Below are 26,946 nucleotides of genomic sequence, written 5' to 3'. Positions count from 1 at the left end.
GAAGACTAGACCTTTTGATTTAGTTGCGTTGAGGCTGTGTGTGAGAGGAATCATCATAGTTGCTGATAGGAGCGTCCATTGTAGTTGATTTATAATGTGATACTCCCATCGCTAGCCAGGAATAGCTCTAAAGTCTGCAGTGTGTTAGAGGTAGAAGCGATGCTCGGTGATAGCTTTTCGCACTTGTCTCAGATTTGTACATTGCGCATGCAACCCCATTGGAGCACCAGTGGTCTCGAGTATTGACCCTCTATGTTGTGTTATGAGCTGTCTCTCTTCAGGCAGGCTCTTGACGGTTGTCCAACATCGTCCTGGGCTACACATTGTCACGTTGTAGGCGCCCAATTTTTATATGAGTACCACAGGCGCATCATCGGGTTCTCCCTATCCTGCTATGGATGGGGCACCGCCTAGGAGTGGTGGCGGTGGTGGAGGAGGAGGTGCCATGAGGTCTAGGGAGTCGGATGACCGGAAGGTATATGCCGCTTCGCTCCGCTGAAGGATTGCTGTTTTTTGTAGTTGTTCGTTGGCGGCTTGCCGGCTCCCTGTGAAAAGCAGCACATGGACGGCTATTTCTCGCAGTTTGGTCCTGTCGAGCACTCCGTCGTCATGTTTGACCGTAACACTGGCCGTTCCAGAGGGTTCGGCTTCGTTGTGTACAGCCAGGTCACGGACATGGAAGTAGGGCGTCTGCTTCTATCGTCGGTGTTGTTGTTAGTGATAGCTGTTCCTGTTAGACCTGCCTGGCAAGTGGCCCGCATGTTCTTCTGGATAAGACGGTTGATGTTAAGAGGGCATCTCAGGGCCCCTCACAGAATGGTGGAAAAGCAGGTAGTGTGTTGAGGCGGGTATCTACTGTCGCTGAGGCATATGAGGATGCTTAGGTGGTAAGGGGTTCGGCGGTGGCAAAGGTGGTAAAGGAGGATATGGTGGCGGTAAAGGCAGTGGGGACTTTGGGTAGGAAGCATACCATCTCACTCTGAAGTATTATGGGATTCGAAGGTACGGCAGAGTAGCGGCTCCCAGCGAGAGTAGTGACAACCCATGTAAGGTCTTCGTTGGCGGCTTGCCCAACAGTTGTGATCAAGGTAGTTACTTTGGCTGTCACTTGTTAGATAGTGGGGTGTTTACTTAGCACGTTTGAATGACCACTTTTCCCGGTATGGTACAGTAGCTGAAGCCCTGGTTATGTACGACCGCGAGACGGGACGTCATAGAGGTTTTGGCTACGTTATTTACTCGTCACCGGCTGATGCTGAGGCTGCTATTGCAGGCGGAGATGCTAACGTGATCGATGACAAACATGTAATTTTGTGGCGCAGTGAAGGTATCGCAGTGTTGTTCCTATACAGGTGGAGGTCAAGCATGCCCGTCGCGAGGGATCTCGTGGAAAGGGTAAAGGGCGCCCAATGGGGTAGGGGGTTTTCTCTGTTGGCAGTCCATTCGTTGCAGTAGGTCTTACGGTGGTGGCGACTCGGGTGGGTACGGTCAAAGGCTTCCATCATATCAGTCTGGAGGTTATCACTCACCACAACCGTAAGCTCAGTTGGAGCCTGCCTCCCCATTTTTCCGTACTGCTAGACCGATGTATAACGGTGGTTCGTATCAACAACAGCCTATGCCCGCGCCTGGGCAGTATGGTGGTAGCTATGGCTCCTCACAGTATGGTGGGGCTAGACAAGACAGCAGCGGCTATGTAGCGGCACCTTCTAGTGGTTATGGAGGATACCCTCAGCAGCAGCAGCAGCAGCAGGGCTATGGCGGTCAACCTCCTCCTCAATATAGGGCCAGTCCCTATTAGCGGCTGTATATTACTTTTAGTAAGAAGTAGCATATGAGTTGCACATTTCTCACTGGTGTCGTCGTTAGTAGCGAACGGAAGCCTGTTTTAGGAGGATATTTTGAGAAGTCGCCCCAGTAACGATAGAGTAAATGTATTTAAAATGATTGTCTCGCTAGTGGCTGATCGATCCAACTACTATCAATCGTAATGGGTGCTGCTTCATCGTCGATACGACCATGGTATCGTCCTTTCCGCTGTGACACTTTAATGGTGACACCCTGTCACACGAGTGACCATCGTTGGGGATATTTTACGTAGAGTATGCCTAGTATTAGTGTTAAGTGGAGGAACATTCTTCAATAACATAGGGGGTGTAATCTTGCGATCTTGCATTTCCTCAACGCCCGGTCATCCATCATATCGTACAAGTAGTGTAGTCACGGGCGCTATTGGCTTGTCCCGCCTCCATTATGGAAGCGATGATTTAGTATTTATCAGCTGTACAGTGAGAGGGGTGAGCAGCAGCTTCTTGAAGTAGTAGCCCTCGATCGCCGAGTGCAAGGCTTTAGGGATTGTCGTATGTTTTTTGACAATTCTCATTGCAGTAGTGCTTGTCAGGTTCCTTATCCCCATCGTTGTCGTACAGGAAGTCGTCAACTATTCCTTCTTTGGTGACAACTGAGTGTTACAGGACTTTTGTCCGTTCACACTGTGTTCAAGGCTAGCTCTGTGCTAAGTGCTTCAATGGGGTCGGAGGGTCGGTTGATATTTACTCCTATTTCAGTTTGATTGCGCTCAGCCGTCTCGGCTTACCTCCTTAGGTTAGTCCAGCCCTAGGCAATCTCGTAGACACAAGCAGCAGAAGCAGCAGTTTCATCGTCGTCGTCGTCGTCGTTGTATAAGTTTGAGAAGTAAATTGGAGTGGTTTATCGATAGTATTGATAATAGTAACAATAGAGAGTAAGCAGTATCTGGCATAATACATGGCAACTCCTAAAAACGAGTAAGTAGTACTTTGTATGTCGCTTGGTCGCTATCATCATTCTCAGCTATAATCCCCCCACCCCAGCAGAGTGCCACGTGCAGAGCAAAGGTGTCCAAGGCTACTATTCTGCCACTGGGTCAAGTACTGCTGCTAACACGCCGGACATGTCCTCGACTAGCTCGAGGGCGACCCCGTTGGCTGCTGGGGCGAATAGCAATATGATGGCTCCACCTACAGTGGCGCCTAGCATAAGCAGTATACCTGAGTTCGGCGCGTCTATTGGTGGGTTGAGACAACAGCAGCAGCAGCAGCAGGCTATGGCCATGCACCAGGCAGCAGCAGTGGCGGCTTCTCGTAAGGTACGGTTGCCTCGGTTGAGGAGGATGGTCTTGTTGTAGTTAGCAGTGGAGGCGGTAGTGGGAAGCATTTACAGCAACAAGACTTGGGAGTATTGGCTCAACAAGCTCAAGGGATGCAGAATTTCATGATGGGCATCAGAGACTACACCGTGGGTGATAATATTGGTCAGCCGATTATAAACAACAGTAGCAACACGCTCAATCCTAACGTGACGGAGCGAAAAGTAAGTGCCTTGTTGTTGTCTGTTGGTGAGTTGTGTTTTTCGTCGTAGCTTTTTATCGGTGGTTTACCGAGTTTGGTGGACCGGCAGACTTTGTGGAAGTATTTTAGCCAGTTTGGTCAGCTGGAGGAGGCTGTGGTGATGATGGATAAACTCACAGGCCGCAGTCGTGGTTTTGGTTTTATCACGTTTGTCAATGTCAAAGACTTGGAAGTAAGTGGCGTGGTAGAATCTCCGAAGCGACATCCCTAGTGTCTCTAGTCGTGTTTATCGTATCCGAACTCCCATGTGTTACTGGATAAAACTGTCGATGTTAAACGAGCCGTTTCCCAAGAGGAAATCAGAGCTCAGGCGGCTTTGAGGCAGCCGATGACCCTGGGTGGTAATTCGGCAATGGGCGTTATGCAGCATATGATGGTTGGTGGGCAAGCGCCTATGGGAGGCTTGGACCCTACTGGGACTAATAGTAATGGGGTCATGCCACAGGATAATCCTTGTAAGGTCTTCTGTGGCGGCCTACCTGCAACTGTGGATCGAGGTGAAAGAAGTGTGGAGCTGCTCCATTGGAATTTGTTGATTTTCAGAGAGGCTACGACAGCACTTTGTGAGGTATGGAGTCGTCACTGATTGCATCGTGAAGTATCAAGATATGCGCTGAATCGCTTCGCTGTGTACTATTGTTCTCAGAATTGATCGCACCAGTGGTCGCTCTCGTGGTTTTGGATATGTGACTTTCCAGACGCCCGCTGAAGCCCAGGCTGCTATCCAGGGTGGGGTTGATGGGCAGGGGAACACCATTGATGGCAAATGGGTGAGTCGATCTTCTGGACTGCTCGTTGGTCAATTTTGGTTAGGTGGAAGTAAAACCTTCCACTCGAGAGGGAACTGGCCCTAGTAAGTTTATGCAAGGGGGTGTTGCGCGATATCACATGGCTGGCCGAGGTGGGTCTCGGTCGTGGTCTTTCGGGCCGATCATGTTGCATTTGGGCTCAGGAGGGTGGGGTATGGCGCCTCCACCACCACAGCATTATGTGGCGAGTCCGCAGCCACCGCAGCAGTATGGTAATGGTTACGGTGTACAGCAGACTTCTAGTCTTACTGGTGGCCATCCTCGCCATCACCATCAGTCGCCTCTTATTGGGTACTAGAGGAAGTAGTAGGAAGGGTGTTTGTTATCGGCGTGGATGTTGTAGGTATGGGTCTAGTAGTGGGCTCAACCCAGGCAATGGAAATGGCACGACTAGCAGCAATGCTTATACCAACAACAGTCCGGTTGCCCAACAGCAGAATAGCGGGTAAACCTTGGTGGTGCTTTGCTCGTCAGTTGAGGAGTTATTGATAGATATGTTCCGCCTGCTGGAGTGATGTCTCCAGCTCATGGCTATCACCATCTACTACAACACCAGCAGCAAAAGTCGAGGTCAATGGCACCTCCTGCTACTTATGCTCACCAACAACAACAGAATCCTGCGCCACCACAGATGTACACTCCGCACACTACTGGTGAGGAGCCCATTGTGGTGGTGTTTACAGTAACTTGTGGTTTGTCTTTAGGATTTTCCGGGACGGTTGTTCCTATGCCGGGTACGACTGGAAATGACCTGAATTCGAATGGTAGGTGAAGTGATATTTCTGCGGACATGGATGGCTACCTGGTCAGTTACTAACGGCAATACTCCTTAACAGTAAGCGCTACCAATAAGGTTCGTCTCTAAATGCAAGTATCTCGACATCTATTCTCGACCTTTAACCTCTATGTGTCTGTACTCGACTGACCTTATAGTTCTATTTCCTATTCCATATCATCGGAATTGCGATTTGCCTTTGATCACTCTGTTTTGGTGATAACAGGCTACTTTGCGGGAAGTCTTCACTCCTATTGCCATATTACGATGATCTTGATATTGGTTTGTGGGCTACCGACAGAAACAGAGCTCATTGTTTTTGATTTTTGCGCGTAGTAGTAGTAGTTGTTGTATGGTTGGGAGACGACGGATATCCTCGTTTGAAGTATCAGTGGTAGCAGTGTTATCATCCTCGTTTCGTTGTGTATTCTTTCGACAGTGAATGGGCTCCTATAGAGCGGCGATCCACTGATTCCACACGGTACTCGAGTACTGTGGAAAGGAATCGTATTTAAAACATAAGTCTAACAAACGAGTTTCTGTAGTGTTATTTCTTTTTCCGTGTTTGATGACAACTTCGGGAGTCTTGACAATCACAGCTCAGTTTCGATTATCTTATTTCGCTGTTCATCGTGGGCTCCACTCTGTCCACGCTCACATCGTCACTGTTCTGTCGTGCAAGTGGATTCTGGTCTGCATTCCTGGGCTATTATCAAAAAGGCAGTAGTGGAGTAATGTCATCGTCATCTACACGAAGTGAGGGTGAGGCCCCTCCGTATAAGGCTGTTCCGGTGGGGAGCAGTAGTACAAGTGGCGAGGAAACCGATACGGTAAGACGGTCTGATAGCAAGCTTAGGAAGTCCTTGACTGAAAAAGGAGATAAATCGTAAGCCGACTCGTGTTCGCTAGTCTGGTGATCACTCGTCAAGATACTACTATGCGCACTCTAGAGACTTCTATGTTCCTCCCGATGCTAAAGTTGTGAGTGGATTAGATTGTTGGTTGTCAGTGATGATGCGTTGATAGGTAACTGGTCCGGGCCTGATCACTGGTGGCCAGCCTGAGCTCATTGGACGATCTCTTTCTCCCGAACCCAGGAATGTTGTTAAGAAGGTAGCAGTTCGTGAGAGCATCGACCAATTGGAATTGCTATTGTATAGAGAACGGTGAAGCAGTACAGTTGGTTTGACGATGAGGGAAAGGTCAAAGTTTATACTGGTGAGAATCTATGGTATGATTCTGCTTCGGACACTTCCTCGTGTTTCTACAGAGGATTCACAACTGCTAGCTGCTCTCGAGGACGATTCTGTAGAGGCTCATAGCAAGTTCACAACAACTGGATTTGACCTGTAGCGAGATGGTTATGGTAATCGGAAGAGTATTACATTCAGTGGTCAGATGGGCGGACTCTGTGGATGGGTGGCGTGTGATATTGTCGATTCCGACCCTGAATGCTGAGATAATACCCGAGCAGTGCAAACACCGAGTGTCTAAGGGGAAGCGGGTATCCGTAACGCTGAGGAAGAAGGATGCTGACAGGACCTGGTGAAGTCTGAAGACTCTTCGCTGTGGACCAATGCTCCGATATAGGTACAACCTCAAAAGTACTTCCGATTGAGCTGCCTCGTGAAGGAAGTGAAGAAACACTCTCGAAACTGATCGTTACTTGACTTGTTGTTATATTACTAGGCCTCTATTGGAAGCTATTCACCAGCCTGTGTTTCACTGTCAAAGTGTCTTGTTGTCATACGAGGATTGGAGATAGGCGGTAGTTTTTCCCTCTTGAATGGTTGTTATGTCGTCTTCAAGACAATCTTCAACAGGATGAGTGGTCGAGATGCATATGGGTATATCGCACTACGTGACGATGTTATCTTGATTGAGATGCAGCTATCAGTGATCACTGCACTTGGGGATTCTTATGTTGGTGGCTATACGCTGTGAGAGAAGGTAATGCGCTCAGGAGGGGGGAAGTTGCTGTCGGGTAGTTGGCAGTTGTTCAATCAGAGATATACCTTTCGAGGACAGTAGGAGGTACAATGAGATGTCTAGAGGGATATCAAGGACCTGCCATGGAGCCCCTCTAGGTCGCATTAGATAATAAGCTCATAGCGCAGTGTGTCAAATCTACCTAGTCACGCTGCTGCCGTTTTCTGCTCGTTTTCAGCATTTTTGATCGAGTCTCAGGTAAGATTATAGTGAAATCATCTCACTCTCGATCATGGGGAACAAAACGCGATGCATTCCCAATCGTCACTCGGAAAAGAGAGATATGAAGTCAACGGGTTGCGTAAAGAAGCCTTGATGGCTCCTAGGCTCTCTTCTTGAACCATTCGAGTCGAATAGAGCCGGTGGTCAACGATGCGAAGACATCGGCATCGGATCACAATAATTTTGCATAGACTCAGAACTTGTCACCACAAGGTTACCGGATCGGTGATCACCTCGGTGAGATTAGGGAAGGTGATGGAGGCTGTGGGCCACGTTGGGTATTATTAAATGCGTCCCGTTAGATTGAATGAGACGGCCGTATGGCCAGCGTGAGTAGCGAGATAGATGCGAGCCGTGGTGTGAGTTCACATACACAGAGACATGTATTTTGGAAGGATATCAATCTTCGACTGGATTTGCTCCTTGGTTGTATAGAGATCAGCTGGAGTGATAGGAGTTTATCAATTCATTTCAATGGCATCAGCCTCGCCGGCACGTACAACACCACAAAACCGGGAGGGAAGTAGGAGAGCTCTGTTCCGTCTCAACGTCGATTCGACAGTATCCAGGTGAGAAGTACTCACATGCGTCTTCGCCCAAGCCAGAGAGCACATCCTCCGACGAACTTGATGGTGCTATACCGGATCTCGAGGCCCTCCATCTGATCGACGAGTACCTCTGGCATAGCGAAATACAGGTAAGAAAAGTTGACGGACCTCCAATTTGAATGCCGTCTAACTGTTCAGGATTTGTTCCTAGGGCGCCAAAGCTTCGCTCGAATTTGCGAGTCGTTGGGATCTGATGACATAGCAGATGTTGTAGCGAGATGTCTATCCCTTCTTGTTGAGTCTGTGCACGGTATGGACGATCCAGTAGTGGAGAGGGGACAGTGGCTGAGGGTTGACACTTTAATGGCATTGCAGTGAGAAATCGATATACTCACTACTGATGGTCTCGCAAGCTCTGTCCAGGTATATCGGATTCGGTTGCTCCCTCGCTGAAGACTCTCCTTGTGATACTTTCATCCCACTGATGAGAAGCGCGAGTGAGATGTTTTACCATGAGGGTGTGCTGCGGTGTATGGTTCTGCTTCTCGACAAGTTTCTAGGTCGGTCACTTCTGTCCAAAACTCGTCACTAAACGTCTGCGCTGTAGATTCTTCCTATATGCTCACACGAAAGCGAGACCACGGGTATCTATCGGAGGTACCGCGCCCGTGAGTGGTTCGACTGACTGATGAATAGGCTCATGTTATTCTCTCAGTTGCGAGTTACTCCTGGCTCGCGAGCTCCGTTGTTGTTTCAACGTTATATACGTCTGTCTTCTTTTCAACTTGCATCGATTGGATTTCTTGGAAGAGTGTCTTGTGGGATCAGCTCGTGCAGGGCCCAGCATCTCTGCTGTGACGGTAGGAGATATTCAACAACAGGCGACTATTTTTACCAATACTCTCTCGTATGTAGCCTTCTTATGAAGGGGTGGATGACGAGGAGCGGTCCTTGCTGGATTCTCTTATCTTCGCAACACGGTTTGCATTGGACCTCAGGGAATTTCCTATTCGAAAAGTAGACGTTCAGAGTCCTCCCTCGGTCGATCTTATTTCTCCATCCCAGCTTCTCCTTTGTGATCTGCTCCTATGGAGGACCACTCTCGAGGCGCCTGACCGTTGGCTGTATCTCATGACTCCTAATACTCCCGAGAAGGGTACGCTAGCCATCCGCTGTAGTGAGCACCGCTTGCCGGCGTAGATCTTCGTCGATGTCGGAAGTCTGCCCGAGGGCCTCCATCGATATCTCAGACTGAGTGCAGTGTGCTGTTGGGGGAGTTCCCAGCTTCTGAGCCCAAGTTGAAAGACTTCCAAGTGGGCGGCTCGGCTACTAACCGCTTCGAAGGAATCGTTTAGGCATTCGTCGTCCTCTGCCTCCACGAGAACTTTATCCTCAGCAAGGAGGGCTGCAGGCGACCTACACCCATTAAGGAAGCTCTTACCATCGTTAACGATTACCAGGTAAGCTGAGGTGAAGGGCTTTCCATATTGGGGATTAACGTAATGATATTTCGTCCATATTACCTATCGACACTGCTGGATAATGGAGATGCTGCATCGAGGTTCCAGATTGCACGTGGCGGTGCTCGCCACGTGTTTAGCGGACTTCATTCTGAAAGCTATTTCTCCCACGATGAAACTCCCAGGAAAGAGGAATCATCTGTCTTCACAGGAAGAATAACGGTTATTCAACCCGCAGTACCCAGGACCGCACTCCGAGGAGTACCTAGTCTCCGTGCCACGGGTGGAACGCCGAAGGGAGAAGTCTCCTTCTGTCACGCTGACGCCGACTTGTACTCATTTTTAGCTCTATTGACCGAGATTTCGATTTATCCATAGTAGAATCATCTCACTCACGATCATGGCCCCTAAACGCGACGCATTCCCAGTTGCTATAAATCACTTCAGGATTACCGTTTCCGGTACAGTCCATACTGACTATCAAGCTTTGCCCATAACCTCACGTCCATCCTCTTCCTAGCGTATATAGATGGGCAGCCTAACGTTTTCTTACGGTTTATGTTACGGCGTGCATAACGTGAGCAGTTTATGGTTACGGAAAGGCCTTACGACTTTCCGGTTGGTGCTGAACTGCTTCTTTGGAATTGTGGCGGAAACATTTGCTGTAATGCACTCCACGATAGCTCGAATAGTTGTTAAACTCATTTCTTGTGGCTCGGATCCAAACGGACCGCTGAGAGAGTAGCATTTGATTTGCATTTACCACTCGTCTCCTTTGCAAATTCCGTCCGTCTTACTCCTAGGCTTGTTCGGAACTGCTAAGCCGGCCTCGTCTACGCATGCGCATTCACATGAAATAGATTTAGGCGACTTGCATTATCAATCCTCGTTTTGTCCACTGCATCTCCGTAAGACCCGTTACGGCGCCGTAATCTTACGGTACGGAACTTGAATCGCAACCGTGAAAGTGAGCCGTAACGATCCGTAACGTAATTTTGCTCATCTATACTAACGTATATTCTCAGGAATTCCCCGGGGAAAGGAATAATGGTTGATTGCCCCCATTCTTGGGACACCCTGCCTCCGATTCAAATACCAGAATATTTTTTTGAAAAAAATGTTCTTCATGTATACACGCCTCTGGTTGTGGAGGAATGATTCGTACGCACGCAGGCGCTCACGCAAGCACTCACGCTAGCAGGCACGCACATACAGATACACGAGATGAACAGAAATGCAATATATAGTTCCGCTTGCTTCGCTCGGTCCGTAATAAAAGAGGCGCTCGGAGGCTCAATCAGAGCATTGGGTCGATGCAGAGGAACCAGAAATGAATAAGCCTTGCTTATGTTTCCACCATCAATCTACTCGATGCTTATAGTCTCAAACTATTAGCCCACTATCAGAAAGTTAGCGGCACAGTTGGTTCAGAACATGAACCTCACTGACTCCTACATCTATTATAGGATCGATTCCTCCGTTCCTACGCTTTCCATGCCGCCGAAGTGGAGTTCCTCAGAAGGAACTCGACCGCACTAGCAGACATCTACACTAGGTAGGATGTTATTACTTTTCTGGAGAAGCGAAATTGCCTCTCTCCAGGTTCCTCTCGCTGAAAGCACGAGGGCTGATAAAATACCGTATTGGTCTTACTCGCGTGCAGAGAGGAGGAGAGCATAGCCGTTTCTCTATCCAGCAGCTCGTGAAGCATCTGCTACCCAACTGGGAGAACCGCTTAGTACTACTACTACCAGTGCTCTTTGTATGTTTCGTATTCTTGGGGCCAGGTTGAGCAAAGGCAAATGCGCACTAGAAGCCTTTGGCGAAAAGGTTTGAGAGTACCAACAGCCCCACCGACCCGCCGTGGGAGGAGGCATCGGAAGGGCTGTCAAGCGAATGAGAATGAGGAGAATAAGGTTCCGGAGGAGGCCAACGAAGAGGAGGACTATGACGACCGGTTTGGAGGCTTCCAGAGCGGATCTGCTCGACGGTTACTTCGTAGGTCTTCAGTGGTTACCTCCAGTTCTGAGGCGTCCTCGAATGCCTCGCTGGATCCGGAGGTGATGGATGCGGGATTCCGGTTGCTACGACAGGCAGCGGACGAAGAGATAGAGGACGAGGAGGAAGAGGAAGTCGATGAAGAGGATGAGCCCTCGCCGGAAGATGTCGTCTCGCTAGAAGTAACAGCTTCATAAAGTCAGTTCTGCCCCGTGAAATATCTTGCAGGACTTTGTCCATTCCCTATCGCTGAATGGTGAAAGTAATAATAACCCGCATGGTGGAGGAGGGCTGAAGATGGATGCGGAGGATGTCAAGCATATGGTCGAAGGAGTTACTCGATGGACTCCAGCTGAGGATCATGGACAACTGCTCGATGCGATATGTGGCGATGATCACTCTCGCCGCTTCAACTGGGTAGACCAACCCGATGTGGAATCACCAGAGCGCTCTGCTGAGATCAGCATAGCAAGAATTCATTTAATAGAGAGGTGGGTTCCTCCGTGCTTACTTCTCCCATGAATGATATATAAGTTTAGGTTCTACAAGAGTTTGCTACCCAAACTCGAAAGCTTGTTCTCGACTTTGCAGCAGCTGTGCCTTGTAGGAGTTCGACTCTACTTGGGCACCAACGATGATGATTCTTAGTCGGCATTGCAGAACCCGACTGAATACCCGAACACCATCGATCTCTCTGTTGAGCGTACACTGTTGCATAAACAACAGGTGGGCTGACATGTCCTCGAACCTGTGCATGTGTCGGTGGTGTAGGTAGTGGATGGCGAACAGCAACGTCGTCCCTTACCTTCAGAGGATCATCCAGAAGTGAGAGTTTAGGGGTTGACTTTCTCCCATCTCCTCTCCTGAATTCATCTCTCATCTGGATAGCCATTTGTTGGTCTCAGAATGTCTCATTAGAAGAGCTGATGCTGGCTGATGGTGCGGTTCTTGCAAGTGCCTGCCTACGACGTAGACCCGAGGAAAGGCTGGAAATGCAACGGTGGGGCTCATCACATGTCGCATCGAATTCCCTATCACTCCATACAGACACGCTGATATCATCACGGCAGCTGTGACCGGTATGGCCGTGTGTCTCTTGAAGGGAAGTCGGCTCCTCTCCCTCCAGCGCTTCTGCACTATTGCCGACTGCTTCTGCAGTTAGTACCCCTCTTGTGGTGGTCGGTCCATCATCTTGGTCTGCTCAGAGAACAATTTGGCGTTGGTTCTTCTAAAGATCTTGCAGGGTATGGATGAGACCTCGGTGAGGCCGTATGAGGTCCCGCCTGTTCTACCATGCCTCCGAACGAACAGTAGAACATCTGAGATTTCGCGCAAAGCTGACGGTGATGCTGTTGCAACGGAAACGTGAGCTTCCAGTGAGCCGACTGTTATCTGCCACGCCCGCTCAGGTTGCAAAATGCAATGCCCTCGCCCGTGGCTGAATCCTACTGGAGGGCCACCAGCGTTATTTATGTAGTGTGCAGGGATTCCCCCGAAACGTAAGTTGCTGCTGTGGTCTATGGGAGTGGGTGGTGAAATGTCCACTTTAGAGTACGTAAGATCCTGGTGCAATTCCGCTTCTTCACATCGTTGGTAAAAATGTTCCGCACTCCAAATCGGCAGATCCAAAAGGTGGCGTACAAACTATTCAAAAAGCAAGTTCGGTAGGTATCCTTTCTCGACCGACTTGTTGTATACTAATATTCTCAGATTTTATCCGAGGAAACTGAAGATGAACTCGATGAGCGCCATTTCTTCGGCATACAATATCGTCCGAACTAATCCGATTGAAGACTGGGTGCTATCCTCTCCATTGCATGCGGAGAATCATCGTGAAGAAGGTTAGTTCCTTCACGACTACGCAATTTCCAACCGTCATCGACCTTGTGAGTGCTTATTGATCTCCGTCAGGACTCATTCTGGATTTCTCCAGCAGCCTTACTGATTACGCTCCATCTGTTGATGAGTTTCGAAAGTACAACGGTAGCGGTCCTCCAGTTGTGGTGGAGCACGAAGGAACCCTGGCTACCCATACCCCTGACGTCAGTGTTGACCACCACGACGAATTATTGCACTCGGTTGAGTCGGAGCTAAACCCGGCGGAGATGCCGCAGCAAACCTCCCGAAGCATGGTGCCTGGTCGCTCCTGCCATGCTTCCTCCTGAGTCTTGCTCCTGTCTCAGATTGAATATTGCAAGCTCATCAGCTTGGTGGACTGGGCTGATCCCGATTGCGTTGACGCATTCCTCCAGGCCACTGGAATGTCTCCAGAAGAGTGCTTTTATGTGAGTGTTATTATTCTCGACTGATGATGTCTCGGAAGAAATATAGGTCTTCTACAATTTTGCCAACGATTTTCAGCAGTCGTAATTCCCTGCCAAATTTCTGAAGGATTTGCTCCAGGCTTCAATAACTCCATTTTGAGAACCAACAGTGCCTCGCCCAACCTTTGACTATCCCAAAATCGAGCTAGTTTGACGGCCTACTGCGATGAAGTTCGTGAAAACGGCAATCCCTCGGAGAGCGGTACAAGTTCGCGGAAAGGAGCACGAGCCGCGATTCTTCGAGACAACACTAACCGACCAGCTCGCCGTGACGCTCCCAAAATCGTGGAGACTAGAGCAAATCCTTCCAGAAAATTAGTGATTCGAAATCTGTGTCGACGTTGGAGGATAACCTCTGTAATCATTTTTGTATGCTCATTCAGGGGTATAAAAGTTTCGATGCATGGGTAGCGGGAGGGTTCTCATCGAGTAAGTCGGAACATAGCTGAACGACGAGTGCGCTGGAGAAGCGAGTACCTCTTCGTTGCGCTACGTTTCCTCACAAGCAATCATTTCCACTATCATCGCTGCAGTATTTGTTATATTTCATCTCTTCTGTGGTTTGGTTCCTCGGTGGTGTTGGTAGTCAGACGCTTATTCGAGTCTGATTTTCTCAGTGCGGCTTTTTTTAACTGCTATCAACAAGTAAGGCTGTCTCACTTCGTGGGATGGGTATCTTACTCGGCTTGAAGTTGTTATTGGTAACATTGTTGGTTACTCTCTCTTCGTTCACAGCTACACAGTCCGCATCGGACTTGGTCAATGTTCTAGCTGGTACGATCAATGATGACAGTATCTCAACAGGCGGTAACATGCCTCTTATTGCCCGCCCTTTCGGGTTCAATCATTGGTCTGTGGTCACGACACTACGGGATGACCGTTTTGCCTTCTCCCCAGCGTCAACTCAGTTCCACGGCATTCTCTGTACCCATCAACCGTCTTGGTGGATCGGCGATTATGGGTATTTCGTTATACTGCCAACGATGGACGTTCCGCTCACCTCGTTCATACGGACCCCCGGAATGAACCTCTTCCGACCGGATCAAGCCGAATACAAGCCGTATTACTTCCGTGCGTCATCAGTCACTGGGCCTAATCTCGCCCAACACGGCTATGTCGTTACTGAGATGACTCCAACGAACCATGCGGCAGCTCTGCGTTTCCGTTTTGTGTGCGCAGGGAACAAGCATGTGACTTTGAGGAACGACAAAGGTCTTACCTTGTTGTCCGATAGCAATGATGCATCGAAAATCGTGCTAGCTATCGAGGCTAATTCAGGGGGTGTTCCGGAGGGCTTTCGCATGTTCGTAGTCGTTGACACCAAGCCTCGGCCAAAATCTATATGGCATTCTACTATGTCGCGAGGCGATATCATATTGGACTTCGACCCGAGTGAAAATACTACTACCGCTGTTATTGAAATGAGAGTTGCCACTTCCTTCATCTCAGTGGAACAGGCATGGCGCAACCTCGACAGAGAAGCTCCCTGGAATAGAACCTTCGACTTTATCAAGGAGGATGGGAGACGTGTCTGGGACGAGAGGATGACTGCCGTCCACATTGACCATACTGTCAACGACCAAACATTCTTGCGCACTTTCTACACTAACTACTACCGATCACTTCTTTTTCCACGGCTTCTAACTGAAGTTGATGGATCGAACGCCAAGGTACACTATAGTCCCTATACAGGACAGGCACATGCTGGTGAGCTGGCAGCTGACAGTGGTTTTTGGGACTCTTATAATACGGTGTACCTCTGGCTCGACTTTGCTGCGCCAGACATTCTCGCTCGGCTCCTGGAGGGATGGGTGAATGCATACAAAGAGGCTGGTTGGCTGCCTACGTGGCCGTCACCGGGGCAGAGAGACTCTATGATAGGAACGATGGGCGATGTGGTAGGTTTCAGACGATGAGAAGTTCTGACCTTCACGATTTTGGCAGGTGTTTGCTTGGGCCATAGTGAGCGGTAAAGTCTCAGCGGAGACCAAACACATAATGTATGAAGCAATCAAACGAGATAGCTTCGAGAAGCCACCCGAATCATCATCCGCTGGCCGTCGGTGCTCGGAGTATTACAATGACAGAGGGTAACCTCCTTCTTGGGGCTATTCTGCAGTTCTTCATTTCAGATACATTCCTGTTGAGGAGTGTGGCGAGACCGTTTCCAGAGTGCTCATGAACATGGTTGCAGATTCTGCCATTGCCGACGCTGCAGAGAAGCTCAATATGAGCACGGATGCCTCAATACTCCGTCAGCGAGTGGGTCGAGCCATTGAAGCGAATTGGAATCATCGTCTAGAAATATTCGGACCGCGAGACGATGATGGGGAGTGGTATGACATTCCACTTGAAAGTTGGACTTCACAAGCATACACCGAGGGCGGGGCTCTACAGTACCGCTTCTGCCTTCCCTTCGATGTTCCAAAACTTGCGGAACTTTACGGAGGGCGAGAAAATTTCTGCAAGAAGATTCAAGATCATTTTACCGACACTACTCTACCCCTTTTCTCCTCACCATTCGGCACCATCCATGAGCAGCGTGAGTTCAGTCTTATTAGCGATCGTTTCGGGCAGTATGCTCATAACAATCAACCTTCTCATCATGTACTTGGAGTTACACTAGCCGCGGGATGCTTCATCATTGCGGACGAGAATATGCGTCGGGTTCTTGAAGACCTTTACAGTCCTGACGCTTGGGCTGGTGATGAAGATAATGGGGAGATGGCCGCGTGGTTTCTGCTTAACTCTATCGGACTCTATATGATAGATTTTGGCAAGGATGAGCTTCTGCTGTTCTCTCCAATGGTCGCAGGTTCAGTTTACATCAAATCGATGAACTTGGTGATAGATTCGCAGGCTATTCACAATACCTCTTGTTCACGTTGCCCCTTTGTGTGCACTGCTCGATGGTTTCCCGATTTTCTTTCATCATCACCATCGGGATATCTAAGACGTCAGCAGCCGCTTCAAGGGCAGCTACTCACACATCGAACTATATCTCGGGCCGAAGTAGAAAAAGGTGGCCGACTCTTCTATGAGCTTTCGAATATTCCGTGTTCTTGACGGTAGCATTTTTCGGCTTCATCCCCAGTGTTTTCTCTGATTGCGTTGAGTACCTTTTTTTTGAGAAAAGTAGGACCTGCGGGGAATCCCACCATGGGTTGCCACAACGCCACTGACTGTGGCCCAGTGTCACGGCAACATACTACGTATAACACTGCTCCGTCCCGTAGGCTCTTCGGATAAGTTTTACTGACAAGATTACTATCAGTCTTTCATTTGCTCGATCCGGCAGGGAGTATGGTGAGAGCCCGCCCGGCAAACATGATCCCGGTCAAGCCCGATCAAACTTTGATCGGGTAGACAGATCATCAAAGAATTGATTCCGGTTTCGCGAGCATGAAGACATGGTTGGGATCATCTTTCATGAGCAGACTTGGCATTTCGCACTGAGTTGTCACTCACTGGGAGCTCACGTCACTCTCGCAACCGCATCGCCATCAGCCTCCGGAGAAACCTTGGTCATCCTTTTAATCGTTCGAAGGGTATTCACGGCAGACATAGTCGGCAATAGTGCGGAGGAGTTGGGGATAGAGGAGCCAATCCAATGAACATTCGGTCACGCCGGCCACAGCTGCCATTACTGCTATCGTGTAACTCGGAGACCCCATCAGGCGCTGGAGATACCGTGAGGAAGACAACTGCGACGGTTCTCCAGGGCGTACCAACTGGCAAGGGCCGCGCAGAAGCTACGTGACATCTTGGCCCAGGGGCCACTTAACATCTCAATCGAGATCAAAAGCACCATCCTGGACCCATTCAGTGGCTCTAAGAGTTCGAGCCTGTGGCTGCGTGAATTCGAGTCGTTGGCCGGCACACCGAAAGGACCAGCGTGTTGGTCTCTCAATGAGGGCATACCTCGTCAGTCCTTGGAAGAGATGGAGGACGAGGACTCCTCGTCAAGAAGAGTCGTGATAGGAGATATGCCCACGTAGCTCGTTCAACCAACTACTGTTCGGGACAGTCCTCGTCTACGGAGCGTGAGAGTTGGTGAGGGCCAGAAGATGGGAGAATCAAGGCATGTTTGATACGGTTGAAGCATTCGTTGCATAACAGTTTCCTAACTCGAGCTCTTATCGCCCGCCAGTCGCTCCCAGGTTCTCCCTGCCCATTTCCCGAATTCCGCTATGGAATTCCCGCGATCCGCCATTATTCTCGCGAATCGAGCACTCACTGGAGCGCGATAGGCTTCTCACAATCCTGGATGAAACATCAGATCCGGTAATCCCGATCTGAGATACTTGAGATTGCTTGGCACTGTGATGAATTCCGAAGTGTAGTCGGCACAGTGGTGAGTCAAGAAGACTTCTTCTTACTCATGCTGCGGCGACAGAGTGATTCTGTCAAAGCCACAATAACTCAAAAACCAACAAGCACGCGCAACATCAGGATGATCACTTCTTCTGATACGATTATGATGATCGTCCTGATGAGTTGCTTCACCTCCAGAAGCACCGCTCATATCTCTGTCGTGTTCCCTTCAGTGAGTGAGAGTATCGTCGGTAGGGCATCACATGCCTATGTTCCCTATTGCAACTTTATCATACCCAGAAAGCGTGATGCTGTCAATTTATTCACATCAAGTCTACGCGAGACGTGTCGATCGGCACCTCGGCCTCACTGACGCAAGGAACGTTGATCGCCGCTGCGACAGAATCAAAGAGGAACTTGCCACTCCGAAAAAACTTGCGGTCAAAGAGCTGCTACTAGCAGGTTGCTAGGAGAGCTTAGCCTCGTGTACACATAGCAACTGCTTATCATCAACTCGTCACTAGGCATTCGTATTGGGCACTGGACACTCGTTCCGGATCACCCGACTGTAACACAAGAGAGACTTCAGCGGATCACTTTGACTGATCAGACCAATCCTTCAGATAGGCATACCGTTTCGGCATAAGACCTACCGAAGCCCACTTCTCCGTCAACGCGCTGACAAACTCGTCATGCTCTGATGCGGAGAAGCAAGGGAAAGATGGATCAGAGAGATCTTCCTTGAGGCTGAACATACTTGTCCGGTCCCCATCTGCCGCATGTCCAGCTCGTAGTCTGGACAAGATCAGCTCATTCTCGTCAGCTATTCTCCGACTGATAGACTGAAGGCACTGTCGATAGTACTGCCGCACCTCCATTGTTGCTGCTAAATAACGCAGCGAGTCTCTGTGACAACATACTGCAGCATGTGGCACCTTCCACAGCGGCTAACCTCATCTCCTCGGCATTATCCAGTCCGCACTTCCTTGTCTCCTGATTCTCTATAGACGCTAGGCTCCTCCAACGAGTCCTTCCCCAATTCGCTAGCGAGGGCGCCGTACGTGCCCGTCGTGTTCTGTTATGAGAAGGTTCACGGGCTCTCGATTTCCTGAGTTCAGTTTTGCCCCATTGGACAATCTCATCACAACCCCAACAGTGCGGCCACAATGCACTAATATGTGATGTCATTCCTCAGTTCAAGCTCGTAAGGTCACAGATATAACTCGACGTCATTCCGTTAAACTCTACGTCGTCGAGCCAATTCCCAAGACAGCATGGCCTTAATCATACCTCTGCTCAGCCATAATCTGCGGTGGAGCTTCATGAGGCGTTTTCACTGTGAGGAGCTTCCGCTGTTGTGAAGTAATGTCTGACTGCTCAACATTGCTGGAACTCATTGCGAAGTCGATACTGAGACCGGATCTATATTACTACAATATGAAAGGCAGTTAATAATGATGAGTAAGGAGACTACTCGCACGATATATGACAGTTGTACAATCACCAGCGTGCGTCATCGATCACATATGTGAGTACTTTCCGACGCTCTTCCAGGTTCGACTTTGAACATTGTGTTTCTTACTCTCATAAGTTTGGCGCCTCTACGTGGCACGGGAGTGTTAATCTGATATTACTGCGCTCGACTATCACCCCACGAGTGGTGACTGAGTGACGGTAGACGATTCCACTCCAATAGTATGGTAGTACGTTCATGGTCGTACTCGGAGGTGTACTCATTCCTCCTTTACAATCATCTTGTACACTATCAATGGTCTGATCAATGGTCAACTAGCGCTGCAGAGATATCTTATTCGATCAAAACCGCATGTGGTATGTCTCCATTGGAGGCCTTCCAGTGGAAGGTTTGTTGAAGATCCGAATACAAACCCTCCAAGAGTCTAAACTAGGGTTCCGTAACTATAATGTAAGCGCCTACTTGCGACTACTCTACTACTACTGGACGGCTTTCACCATGAGGTCGTGAAAGTGGTGGTTTGGTTATTCTTATATGAACCTTCCGTGCAGCCTTTCGCAACGAAAAGATATTGTACACAATACTATCTCTTCTTATAATGAGAAAATACTGGCTGTCTCTCTCGTACATGCTGGAAATCAATTTATAATCAGATACGGCATTTGAGATCTCTGAGATTGCTTGGAACTGCGATGAATTGATAAGTGTAGTCGGCACAGCTGTGACTCTGTCCGAGTCACTCAAAGATGGACGAGCCTGCGCAGCATCAGTTCGACCAAACCCATGATGATGATGATGATGATGATGATACTCCTGATAATTTTCTTCTTTTTGTCGTACTCCACTCACAGTGATTCTGATGCTGCATACGTTTGACCTTTTCAAGAATGCGTTGTATGGTCTCGGTTTCATTCCTTCAGGACCCTACAAGACGTCGAATTTTTGCCGGAATGCGCATCAGACTGATTCCGCACTAATCTCTCATCAAGCTCCGCCCGAGTTTCGATTGATGCCCCTATCCGCGAAGGTGACTTCCTTATCCGCTGAATCGGTAGCCTAATCCGCCAAAAATATTTCTGAAAGGTATAGTTATCATCCATAGATACTGTCCATACTATTAACATACACATGACCATTAGACAGGCCTCCTCCCATAGCTCTATCAAACGTCCTGGGTCACAGCTGATATCACTCCATCCGCTATGTAGCTCTAGAATCTACCCATACCACTCCTGACCTGCTTCGTCGACTAGGCAGTCCAACGAAGACTATGATCCCTATAGGAGCGCATACGGAATGATGTACACGCAGATTCTCACTGAATGAAAACTCCAGTGCTGTTTGATTCGAAATGGATTGAAAGCACTATGGCTGAGACAATATCAACTATTGACCAACACTACAGCAGTAAATAGGAATCTACACGACCAGAGGGTGGACAAAGTTGCATCGCAATGGTGCAGATAATCTTTGTATAGAATCGATGTTTCTCATAAGTCTATTACACCCAACAAGTCGGTTATGGATCAGAACACACAACAGGAAATACTCAGCCTTGAATGATCCCTCTAGATTTCAGACCGTCCCCGAGAAGCTCGAACCTGCGACAACCAAATGTCCTTAGTCTCATCAGGTAGTAGTATTAGTAATGATCGTACAACTGTAGTTGTTCTGCATCAGATAACTGCATGACTTTCTCTAGAAGACTGGTGAATGCAGTAGCACTATCACCAACGACGAAGTTGGAGAGATAGACATAAGTGAACATACCCATTACAACCTATGCAGAGATAACCCCACACACTCTTGACGAAACTCACCTGACAGTCAAAGCGGTCTGTGAGGCCACCATGACCAGGGATGGAGTCGCCAAAGTCCTTTATCTTGAAGGCACGCTTGAAACCAGACGCTAGGAACCCACCGAACGGCGCTACCAGAGATGCAAAGCTACCTAGGACCTGACAGAGAGCATGACTCACGTGAACACGGGACGAAACCTACTAGGGCGTGAATCTGCATATCGGTTAGCTGCAATTCAAACCCGAACGGGGGAATAGTGTACCTGGACAATACGATCGGGCACAGGCAGCGATAGTGGTAGCATCATACGTTCTATGGAGAGTATAAATCTCATCTGGGGTGCAGCTTGGGTAGATGAAGGGCTTAAAGACGATCTCTTCTTGTTTGCAAGTGAAATACTCGTATTTTTGGAGGACAGAACACCAGACTGAAATCGACACAAGTAGAGCAAGTTGGGAAGATTCCTAAATTTTACTCATCGAAAATATCATAGTCGCGATGGAGCCACCGATGAAACCCTCCCAGGTCTTCTTGGGCGACAGCTTAATGAGGGGGTGATCTGAACGGATCAATCTGAATGGCTATAGCAATGCTTAGCAACTATTACGCCCAAAGAAGAATCCGAATAGGTACGCGAATATGTCATTGACAATGACTACTGAGGTTGGTAGGAAGAACCAGATGAGACCGTTATAGATATTAGCCGTCATTGCTATCCCTTGCACCTGTCCGCCATACTATCAAAAGGACCAACGACAAGGTCACCTCTCCTGGACCTATTCAGTGGCTCTAAGAGTTCAAGCCTGTGGCTGCGTGAATTCGAGTCGTTGGCCGGTACACCGAAAGAACCAGCGTGTTGTTCTCTCAATGAAGGCATACCTCGTCAGTCGTTGAAAGAGAATCTCTTCAAGAGATGGAGGACGAGGACTCCTCGTCAAGAAGAGTCGTGATAGGAGATATGCCCACGTAGTTCGTTCAACCAACTACTGTTCGGGACAGTCCTCGTCTACGGAGCGTGAGAGTTGGTAAGGGCCAGAAGATGGGAGAATCAAGGCATGTTTGATACGGTTGAAGCATTCGTTGCATAACAGCTTCCTAACTCGAGCTCTTATCGCCCGCCAGTCGCTCCCAGGTTCTTCCTGCCCATTTCCCGAATTCCGCGATGGAATTCCCGCGATCCGCCATTATTCTCGCGAATCGAGCGCTCACTGGAGCGCCATAGGCTTCTCACAATCCTGAATGAAACATCAGATCCGGTACTGAGATACTTGAGATTGCTTTGCACTGTGATGAATTCCGAATTGTAGTCGGCACAGTGGTGAGTCAAGAAGACTTCTTCTTACTCATGCTGCGGCGACAGAGTGATTCTGTCGAAGCCACAATAACTCAAAAATCAACAAGCACGCGCAACATCAGGATAATCACTTCTTCTGATACGATTATGATGATCGTCCTGATGAGTTGCTTCACCTCTAGAAGCACCGCTCATTTCTCTGTCGTGTTCCCTTCAGTGAGTGAGAGTATCGTCGGTAGGGCATCACATGCCTATGTTCCCTATTGCAACTTTATCATACCCAGAAAGCGTGATGCTGTCAATTTATTCACATCAAGTCTACGCGAGACGTGTCGATCGGCACCTCGGCCTCACTGACGCAAGGAACGTTGATCGCCGCTGCGACAGAATCAAAGAGGAACTTGCCACTCCGAAAAAACTTGCGGTCAAAGACCTGCTACTAGCAGGTTGCTAGTAGAGCTTAGCCTCGTATACACATAGCAACTGCTTATCATCAATTCGTCACTAGGCATTCGTATTGGGCACTGGACACTCGTTCCGGATCACCCGACTGTAACACAAGAGAGACTTCAGCGGATCACTTTGACTGATCAGACCAATCCTTCAGATAGGCATACCGTTTCGGCATAAGACTTGCCGAAGCCCACTTCTCCGTCAACGCGCTGACAAACTCGTCATGCTCTGATGCGGAGAAGCAAGGGAAAGATGGATCAGAGAGATCCTCCCTGAGGCTGAACATACTTGTCCGGTCCCCATCTGCCGCATGTCCAGCTCGTAGTCTGGACAAGATCAGCTCATTCTCGTCAGCTATTCTCCGACTGATAGACTGAAGGCACTGTCGATAGTACTGCCTCACCTCCATTGTTGCTGCTAAATAACGCAGCGAGTCTCTGTGACAACATACTGCAGCATGTGACACCTTCCACAGCGGCTAACCTCATCTCCCCGGCATTATCCAGTCCGCACTTCCTTGTCTTCTGATTCTCTATAGGCGCTAGGCTCCTCCAACGAGTCCTTCCCCGATTCGCTAGCGAGGGCGCCGTACGTGCCCGTCGTGTTCTGTTATGAGGAGGTTCACGGGCTCTCGATTTCCTGAGTTCAGTTTTGCCCCCATCGGACAATCTCATCACAACACCAACAGTGCGGCCACAATGCACTAATATGTGATGTCATTCCTCAGTTCAAGCTCGTGAGGTCACAGATATAACTCGACGTCATTCGGTTGAACTCTACGTCGCTGAGCCAATTCCCAAGACAGCATGGCCTTAATCATACCTCTGCTCAGCCATAATCTGCGGTGGAGCTTCATGAGGCGTTTTCACTGTGAGGAGCTTCCGCTGTTGTGAAGTAATGTCTGACTGCTCAACATTGCTGGAACTCATTGCGAAGTCGATACTGAGACCGGATCTATATTACTACAATATGAAAGGCAGTTAATAATGATGAGTAAGGAGACTACTCGCACGATATATGACAGTTGTACAATCACCAGCGTGCGTCATCGATCACATATGTGAGTACTTTCCGACGCTCTTCCAGGTTCGACTTTGAACATTGTGTTTCTTACTCTCATAAGTTTGGCGCCTCTACGTGGCACGGGAGTGTTAATCTGATATTACTGCGCTCGACTATCACCCCACGAGTGGTGACTGAGTGACGGTAGACGATTCCACTCCAATAGTATGGTAGTACGTTCATGGTCGTACTCGGAGGTGTACTTATTCCTCCTTTACAATCATCTTGTACAATATCAATGGTCTGATCAATGGTCAACTAGCGCTGCAGAGATATCTTATTCGATCTAAACCGCATGTGGTATGTCTCCATTGGAGGCCTTCCAGTGGAAGGTTTGTTGAAGATCCGAATACAAACCCTCCAAGAGTCTAAACTAGGGTTCCGTAACTATAATGTAAGCGCCTACTTGCGACTACTCTACTACTACTGGACGGCTTTCACCATGAGGTCGTGAAAGTGGTGGTTTGGTTATTCTTATATGAACCTTCCGTGCAGCCTTTCGCAACGAAAAGATATTGTACACAATACTATCTCTTCTTATAATGAGAAAATACTGGCTGTCTCTCTCGTACATGCATAAAATCAATTTATAATCAGACACGGCATTTGAGATCCCTGAGATTGCTTGAGACTGCGATGAATTGATAAGTGTAATCGGCACAGCTGTGACTCTGTCCGAGTCACTCGAAGATTGACGATCCTGCGCAGCATCAGTTTGACCAAACCCATGAAACCATTATGATGATACTCCTGATAATTTTCTTCTTCTTGTCGTACTCCACTCTCAGTGATTCTGATGCTGCATACGTTTGACCTTTTCAAGAATGCGTTGTATGGTCTCGGTTTCATTCCTTCAGGACCCTACAAGACGTCGAATTTTTGCCGGAATGCGCATCAGACTGATTCCGCACTAATCTCTCATCAAGCTCCGCCCGAGTTTCGATTGATGCCCCTATCCGCGAAGGTGACTTCCTTATCCGCTAAATCGGTAGCCTAATCCACCAAAAATATTTCTGAAAGGTATAGTTATCATCCATAGATACTGTCCATACTATTAACATACACATGACCATTAGACAGGCCTCCTCCCATAGCTCTATCAAACGTCCTGGGTCACAGCTGATATCACTCCACCCGCTATGTAGCTCTAGAATCTACCCATACCACTCCTGACCTGCTTCGTCGACTAGGCAGTCCAACGAAGACTATGATCCCTATAGGAGCGCATACGGAATGATGTACACGCAGATTCTCACTGAATGAAAACTCCAGTGCTGTTTGATTCGAAATGGATTGAAAGCACTATGACTGAGACAATATCAACTATTGACCAACACTACAGCAGTAAATAGGAATCTACACGACCAGAGGGTGGACAAAGTTGCATCGCAATGGTGCAGATAATCTTTGTATAGAATCGATGTTTCTCATAAGTCTATTACACCCAACAAGTCGGTTATGGATCAGAACACACAACAGGAAATACTCAGCCTTGAATGATCCCTCTAGATTTCAGACCGTCCCCGAGGAGCTCGAACCTGCGACAACCAAATGTCCTTAGTCTCATCAGGTAGTAGTATTAGTAATGATCGTACAACTGTAGTTGTTCTGCATCAGATAACTGCATGACCTTCTCTAGAAGACTGGTGAATGCAGTAGCACTATCACCAACGACGAAGTTGGAGAGATAGACATACGTGAACATACCCATTACGACCTATGCAGAGATAACCCCACACAATCTAGACGAAACTCACCTGACAGTCGAAGCGGTCTGTGAGGCCACCATGACCAGGGATGGAGTCGCCAAAGTCCTTTATCTTGAAGGCACGTTTGAAACCAGACGCTAGGAACCCACCGAACGGCGCTACCAGAGATGCAAAGCTACCTAGGACCTGACAGAGAACATGACTCACGTGAACACGGGACGTAACCTACTAGGGCGTGAATCTGCATATCAGTTAGCTGCAATTCAAACCCGAACGGGGGAATAGTGTACCTGGACAATACGATCGGGCACAGGCAGCGATAGTGGTAGCAGCATACGTTCTATGGAGAGTATAAATCTCATCTGGTGTGCAGCTTGGGTAGATGAAGGGCTTAAAGACGATCTCTTCTTGTTTGCAAGTGAAATACTCGTATTTTTGGAGGACAGAACACCAGACTGAAATCGACACAAGTAGAGCAAGTTGGGAAATTCCAAAATTTTACTCATCGAAAATATCATAGTCGCGATGGAGCCACCGATGAAACCCTCCCAGGTCTTCTTGGGTGACAGCTTAATGAGGGGGTGATCTGAACGGATCAATCTGAATGGCTATAGCAATGCTTAGCAACTATTACGCCCAAAGAAGAATCCGAATAGGTACGCGAATATATCATTGACAATGACTACTGAGGTTGGTAAGAAGAACCAGATGAGACCGTTATAGATATTAGCCGTCATTGCTATCCCTTGCACCTGTCCGCCATCCTATCGAAAGGACCAACGACAAGGTCACCTCTTACCACGACTATTATTAGCGTCACAATGGTCCATGCTAGTTGACCAAACTGATAACGAAGTGTATATCTGAGCAATACGCAGTGATGGGACTTGAAATTTCAAGGGGCGTGCGTACTTTCGCAAACTGAGCACAAAGGCCACGAGGCCGATAACGAATAGAGTGTATGAGATGATGCCGTGATATCTCACGATGAAGTGTATGACCGGGTAAACCATGGCCAGACGGTCGAATCTGTCTGTCATGAAACGCTTGTATCTGAGTAGCACTGACCCTTAGTGAGATCAGTCTAAGTGGCGTTAATTACCCATAGAAAACAGTGACGAAGAAAAGATACCATCGCAGTGAGTAAAATAGAGGTAACTTCAGGTCCTTCTCCTTATTGCGCTTGAGCATACAAATCTCCTGGAACATTCCCGCAGCAATTCCAAGGACCTGACGGAGAGTACGAACACTACCCTCCATGAGAATGCGCGATCTGAACTACCAATAGTGAACAGTAGAAGTGGCCCATTGCGACAATAAGAAGAA

At 48.5% G+C, this 26,946-nt stretch overlaps 7 protein-coding genes across 7 annotated transcripts in view; 4 read left to right on the top strand and 3 right to left on the bottom strand.

Annotated features, from left to right (window-relative positions):
• Window positions 1-356: 356 nt before the first annotated feature.
• On the top strand, window positions 357-2,073 carry Pmar_PMAR000045 (Pre-mRNA-splicing factor SF2, putative). Its single transcript, XM_002781618.1, has 10 exons — window positions 357-475; window positions 520-681; window positions 738-831; window positions 885-957; window positions 1,003-1,088; window positions 1,136-1,305; window positions 1,353-1,414; window positions 1,456-1,536; window positions 1,582-1,820; window positions 1,893-2,073. Exons 1-9 carry the CDS (start codon window positions 395-397, stop codon window positions 1,799-1,801), a joined length of 1,029 nt encoding a protein of 342 aa, XP_002781664.1. The 5' UTR covers window positions 357-394; the 3' UTR covers window positions 1,802-1,820; window positions 1,893-2,073.
• A 492-nt stretch (window positions 2,074-2,565) lies between these two features.
• Window positions 2,566-5,493, top strand: Pmar_PMAR000044 (hypothetical protein). The gene is made up of 13 exons (XM_002781617.1): window positions 2,566-2,786; window positions 2,833-3,122; window positions 3,167-3,351; window positions 3,400-3,561; window positions 3,610-3,886; window positions 3,933-3,987; window positions 4,036-4,159; window positions 4,203-4,290; window positions 4,342-4,489; window positions 4,542-4,643; window positions 4,691-4,851; window positions 4,903-4,962; window positions 5,009-5,493. Exons 1-13 carry the CDS (start codon window positions 2,767-2,769, stop codon window positions 5,029-5,031), a joined length of 1,695 nt encoding a protein of 564 aa, XP_002781663.1. The 5' UTR covers window positions 2,566-2,766; the 3' UTR covers window positions 5,032-5,493.
• A 93-nt stretch (window positions 5,494-5,586) lies between these two features.
• Window positions 5,587-6,697, top strand: Pmar_PMAR000043 (conserved hypothetical protein; the record flags this gene model as incomplete). The annotated part of the gene is made up of 7 exons (XM_002781616.1): window positions 5,587-5,859; window positions 5,903-5,954; window positions 6,000-6,086; window positions 6,134-6,191; window positions 6,244-6,322; window positions 6,372-6,518; window positions 6,564-6,697. Coding segments are annotated over 7 exons (723 nt in total), but the record flags the coding sequence as incomplete, so codon positions are not given.
• Window positions 6,698-11,255: 4,558 nt separating this feature from the next.
• On the top strand, window positions 11,256-17,512 carry Pmar_PMAR000042 (conserved hypothetical protein; the record flags this gene model as incomplete). Its single annotated transcript, XM_002781615.1, has 19 exons — window positions 11,256-11,372; window positions 11,419-11,681; window positions 11,730-11,793; window positions 11,839-11,916; window positions 11,962-12,015; window positions 12,096-12,190; window positions 12,238-12,347; window positions 12,396-12,555; window positions 12,600-12,689; window positions 12,741-12,854; window positions 12,901-13,031; window positions 13,102-13,232; window positions 13,374-13,475; window positions 13,898-13,943; window positions 14,250-15,412; window positions 15,459-15,604; window positions 15,647-16,056; window positions 16,789-16,876; window positions 17,236-17,512. 19 exons carry the CDS (start codon window positions 11,256-11,258, stop codon window positions 17,510-17,512), a joined length of 3,639 nt encoding a protein of 1,212 aa, XP_002781661.1.
• Window positions 17,513-20,944: 3,432 nt separating this feature from the next.
• Window positions 20,945-21,812, bottom strand: Pmar_PMAR000041 (Phosphatidate cytidylyltransferase, putative; the record flags this gene model as incomplete). The annotated part of the gene is made up of 6 exons (XM_002781614.1): window positions 20,945-21,082; window positions 21,123-21,260; window positions 21,304-21,364; window positions 21,412-21,529; window positions 21,578-21,661; window positions 21,710-21,812. The coding sequence occupies 6 exons, from the start codon at window positions 21,810-21,812 to the stop codon at window positions 20,945-20,947; spliced, it is 642 nt and encodes a 213-aa protein (XP_002781660.1).
• A 3,678-nt stretch (window positions 21,813-25,490) lies between these two features.
• Window positions 25,491-26,880, bottom strand: Pmar_PMAR000040 (phosphatidate cytidylyltransferase, putative; the record flags this gene model as incomplete). The annotated part of the gene is made up of 8 exons (XM_002781613.1): window positions 25,491-25,628; window positions 25,669-25,799; window positions 25,890-26,075; window positions 26,123-26,206; window positions 26,255-26,372; window positions 26,420-26,483; window positions 26,533-26,673; window positions 26,723-26,880. 8 exons carry the CDS (start codon window positions 26,878-26,880, stop codon window positions 25,491-25,493), a joined length of 1,020 nt encoding a protein of 339 aa, XP_002781659.1.
• An 18-nt stretch (window positions 26,881-26,898) lies between these two features.
• Pmar_PMAR000039 (hypothetical protein) overlaps window positions 26,899-26,946 on the bottom strand; it is a gene marked incomplete at both ends in the record, with an annotated part of 412 nt that continues 364 nt past the window's right edge. The window contains one exon of the mRNA XM_002781612.1: window positions 26,899-26,946. Coding sequence (XP_002781658.1) covers window positions 26,899-26,946 — 48 coding nt within the window.

Source organism: Perkinsus marinus (assembly GCF_000006405.1).
Source record: "Perkinsus marinus ATCC 50983 genomic scaffold scf_1104296941728, whole genome shotgun sequence".
NCBI classification, from domain to species: domain Eukaryota; phylum Perkinsozoa; order Perkinsida; family Perkinsidae; genus Perkinsus; species Perkinsus marinus.
The sequence above is the reverse complement of the archived record's forward strand: the minus strand, read 5'-3'. Positions and strand labels throughout refer to the sequence as shown.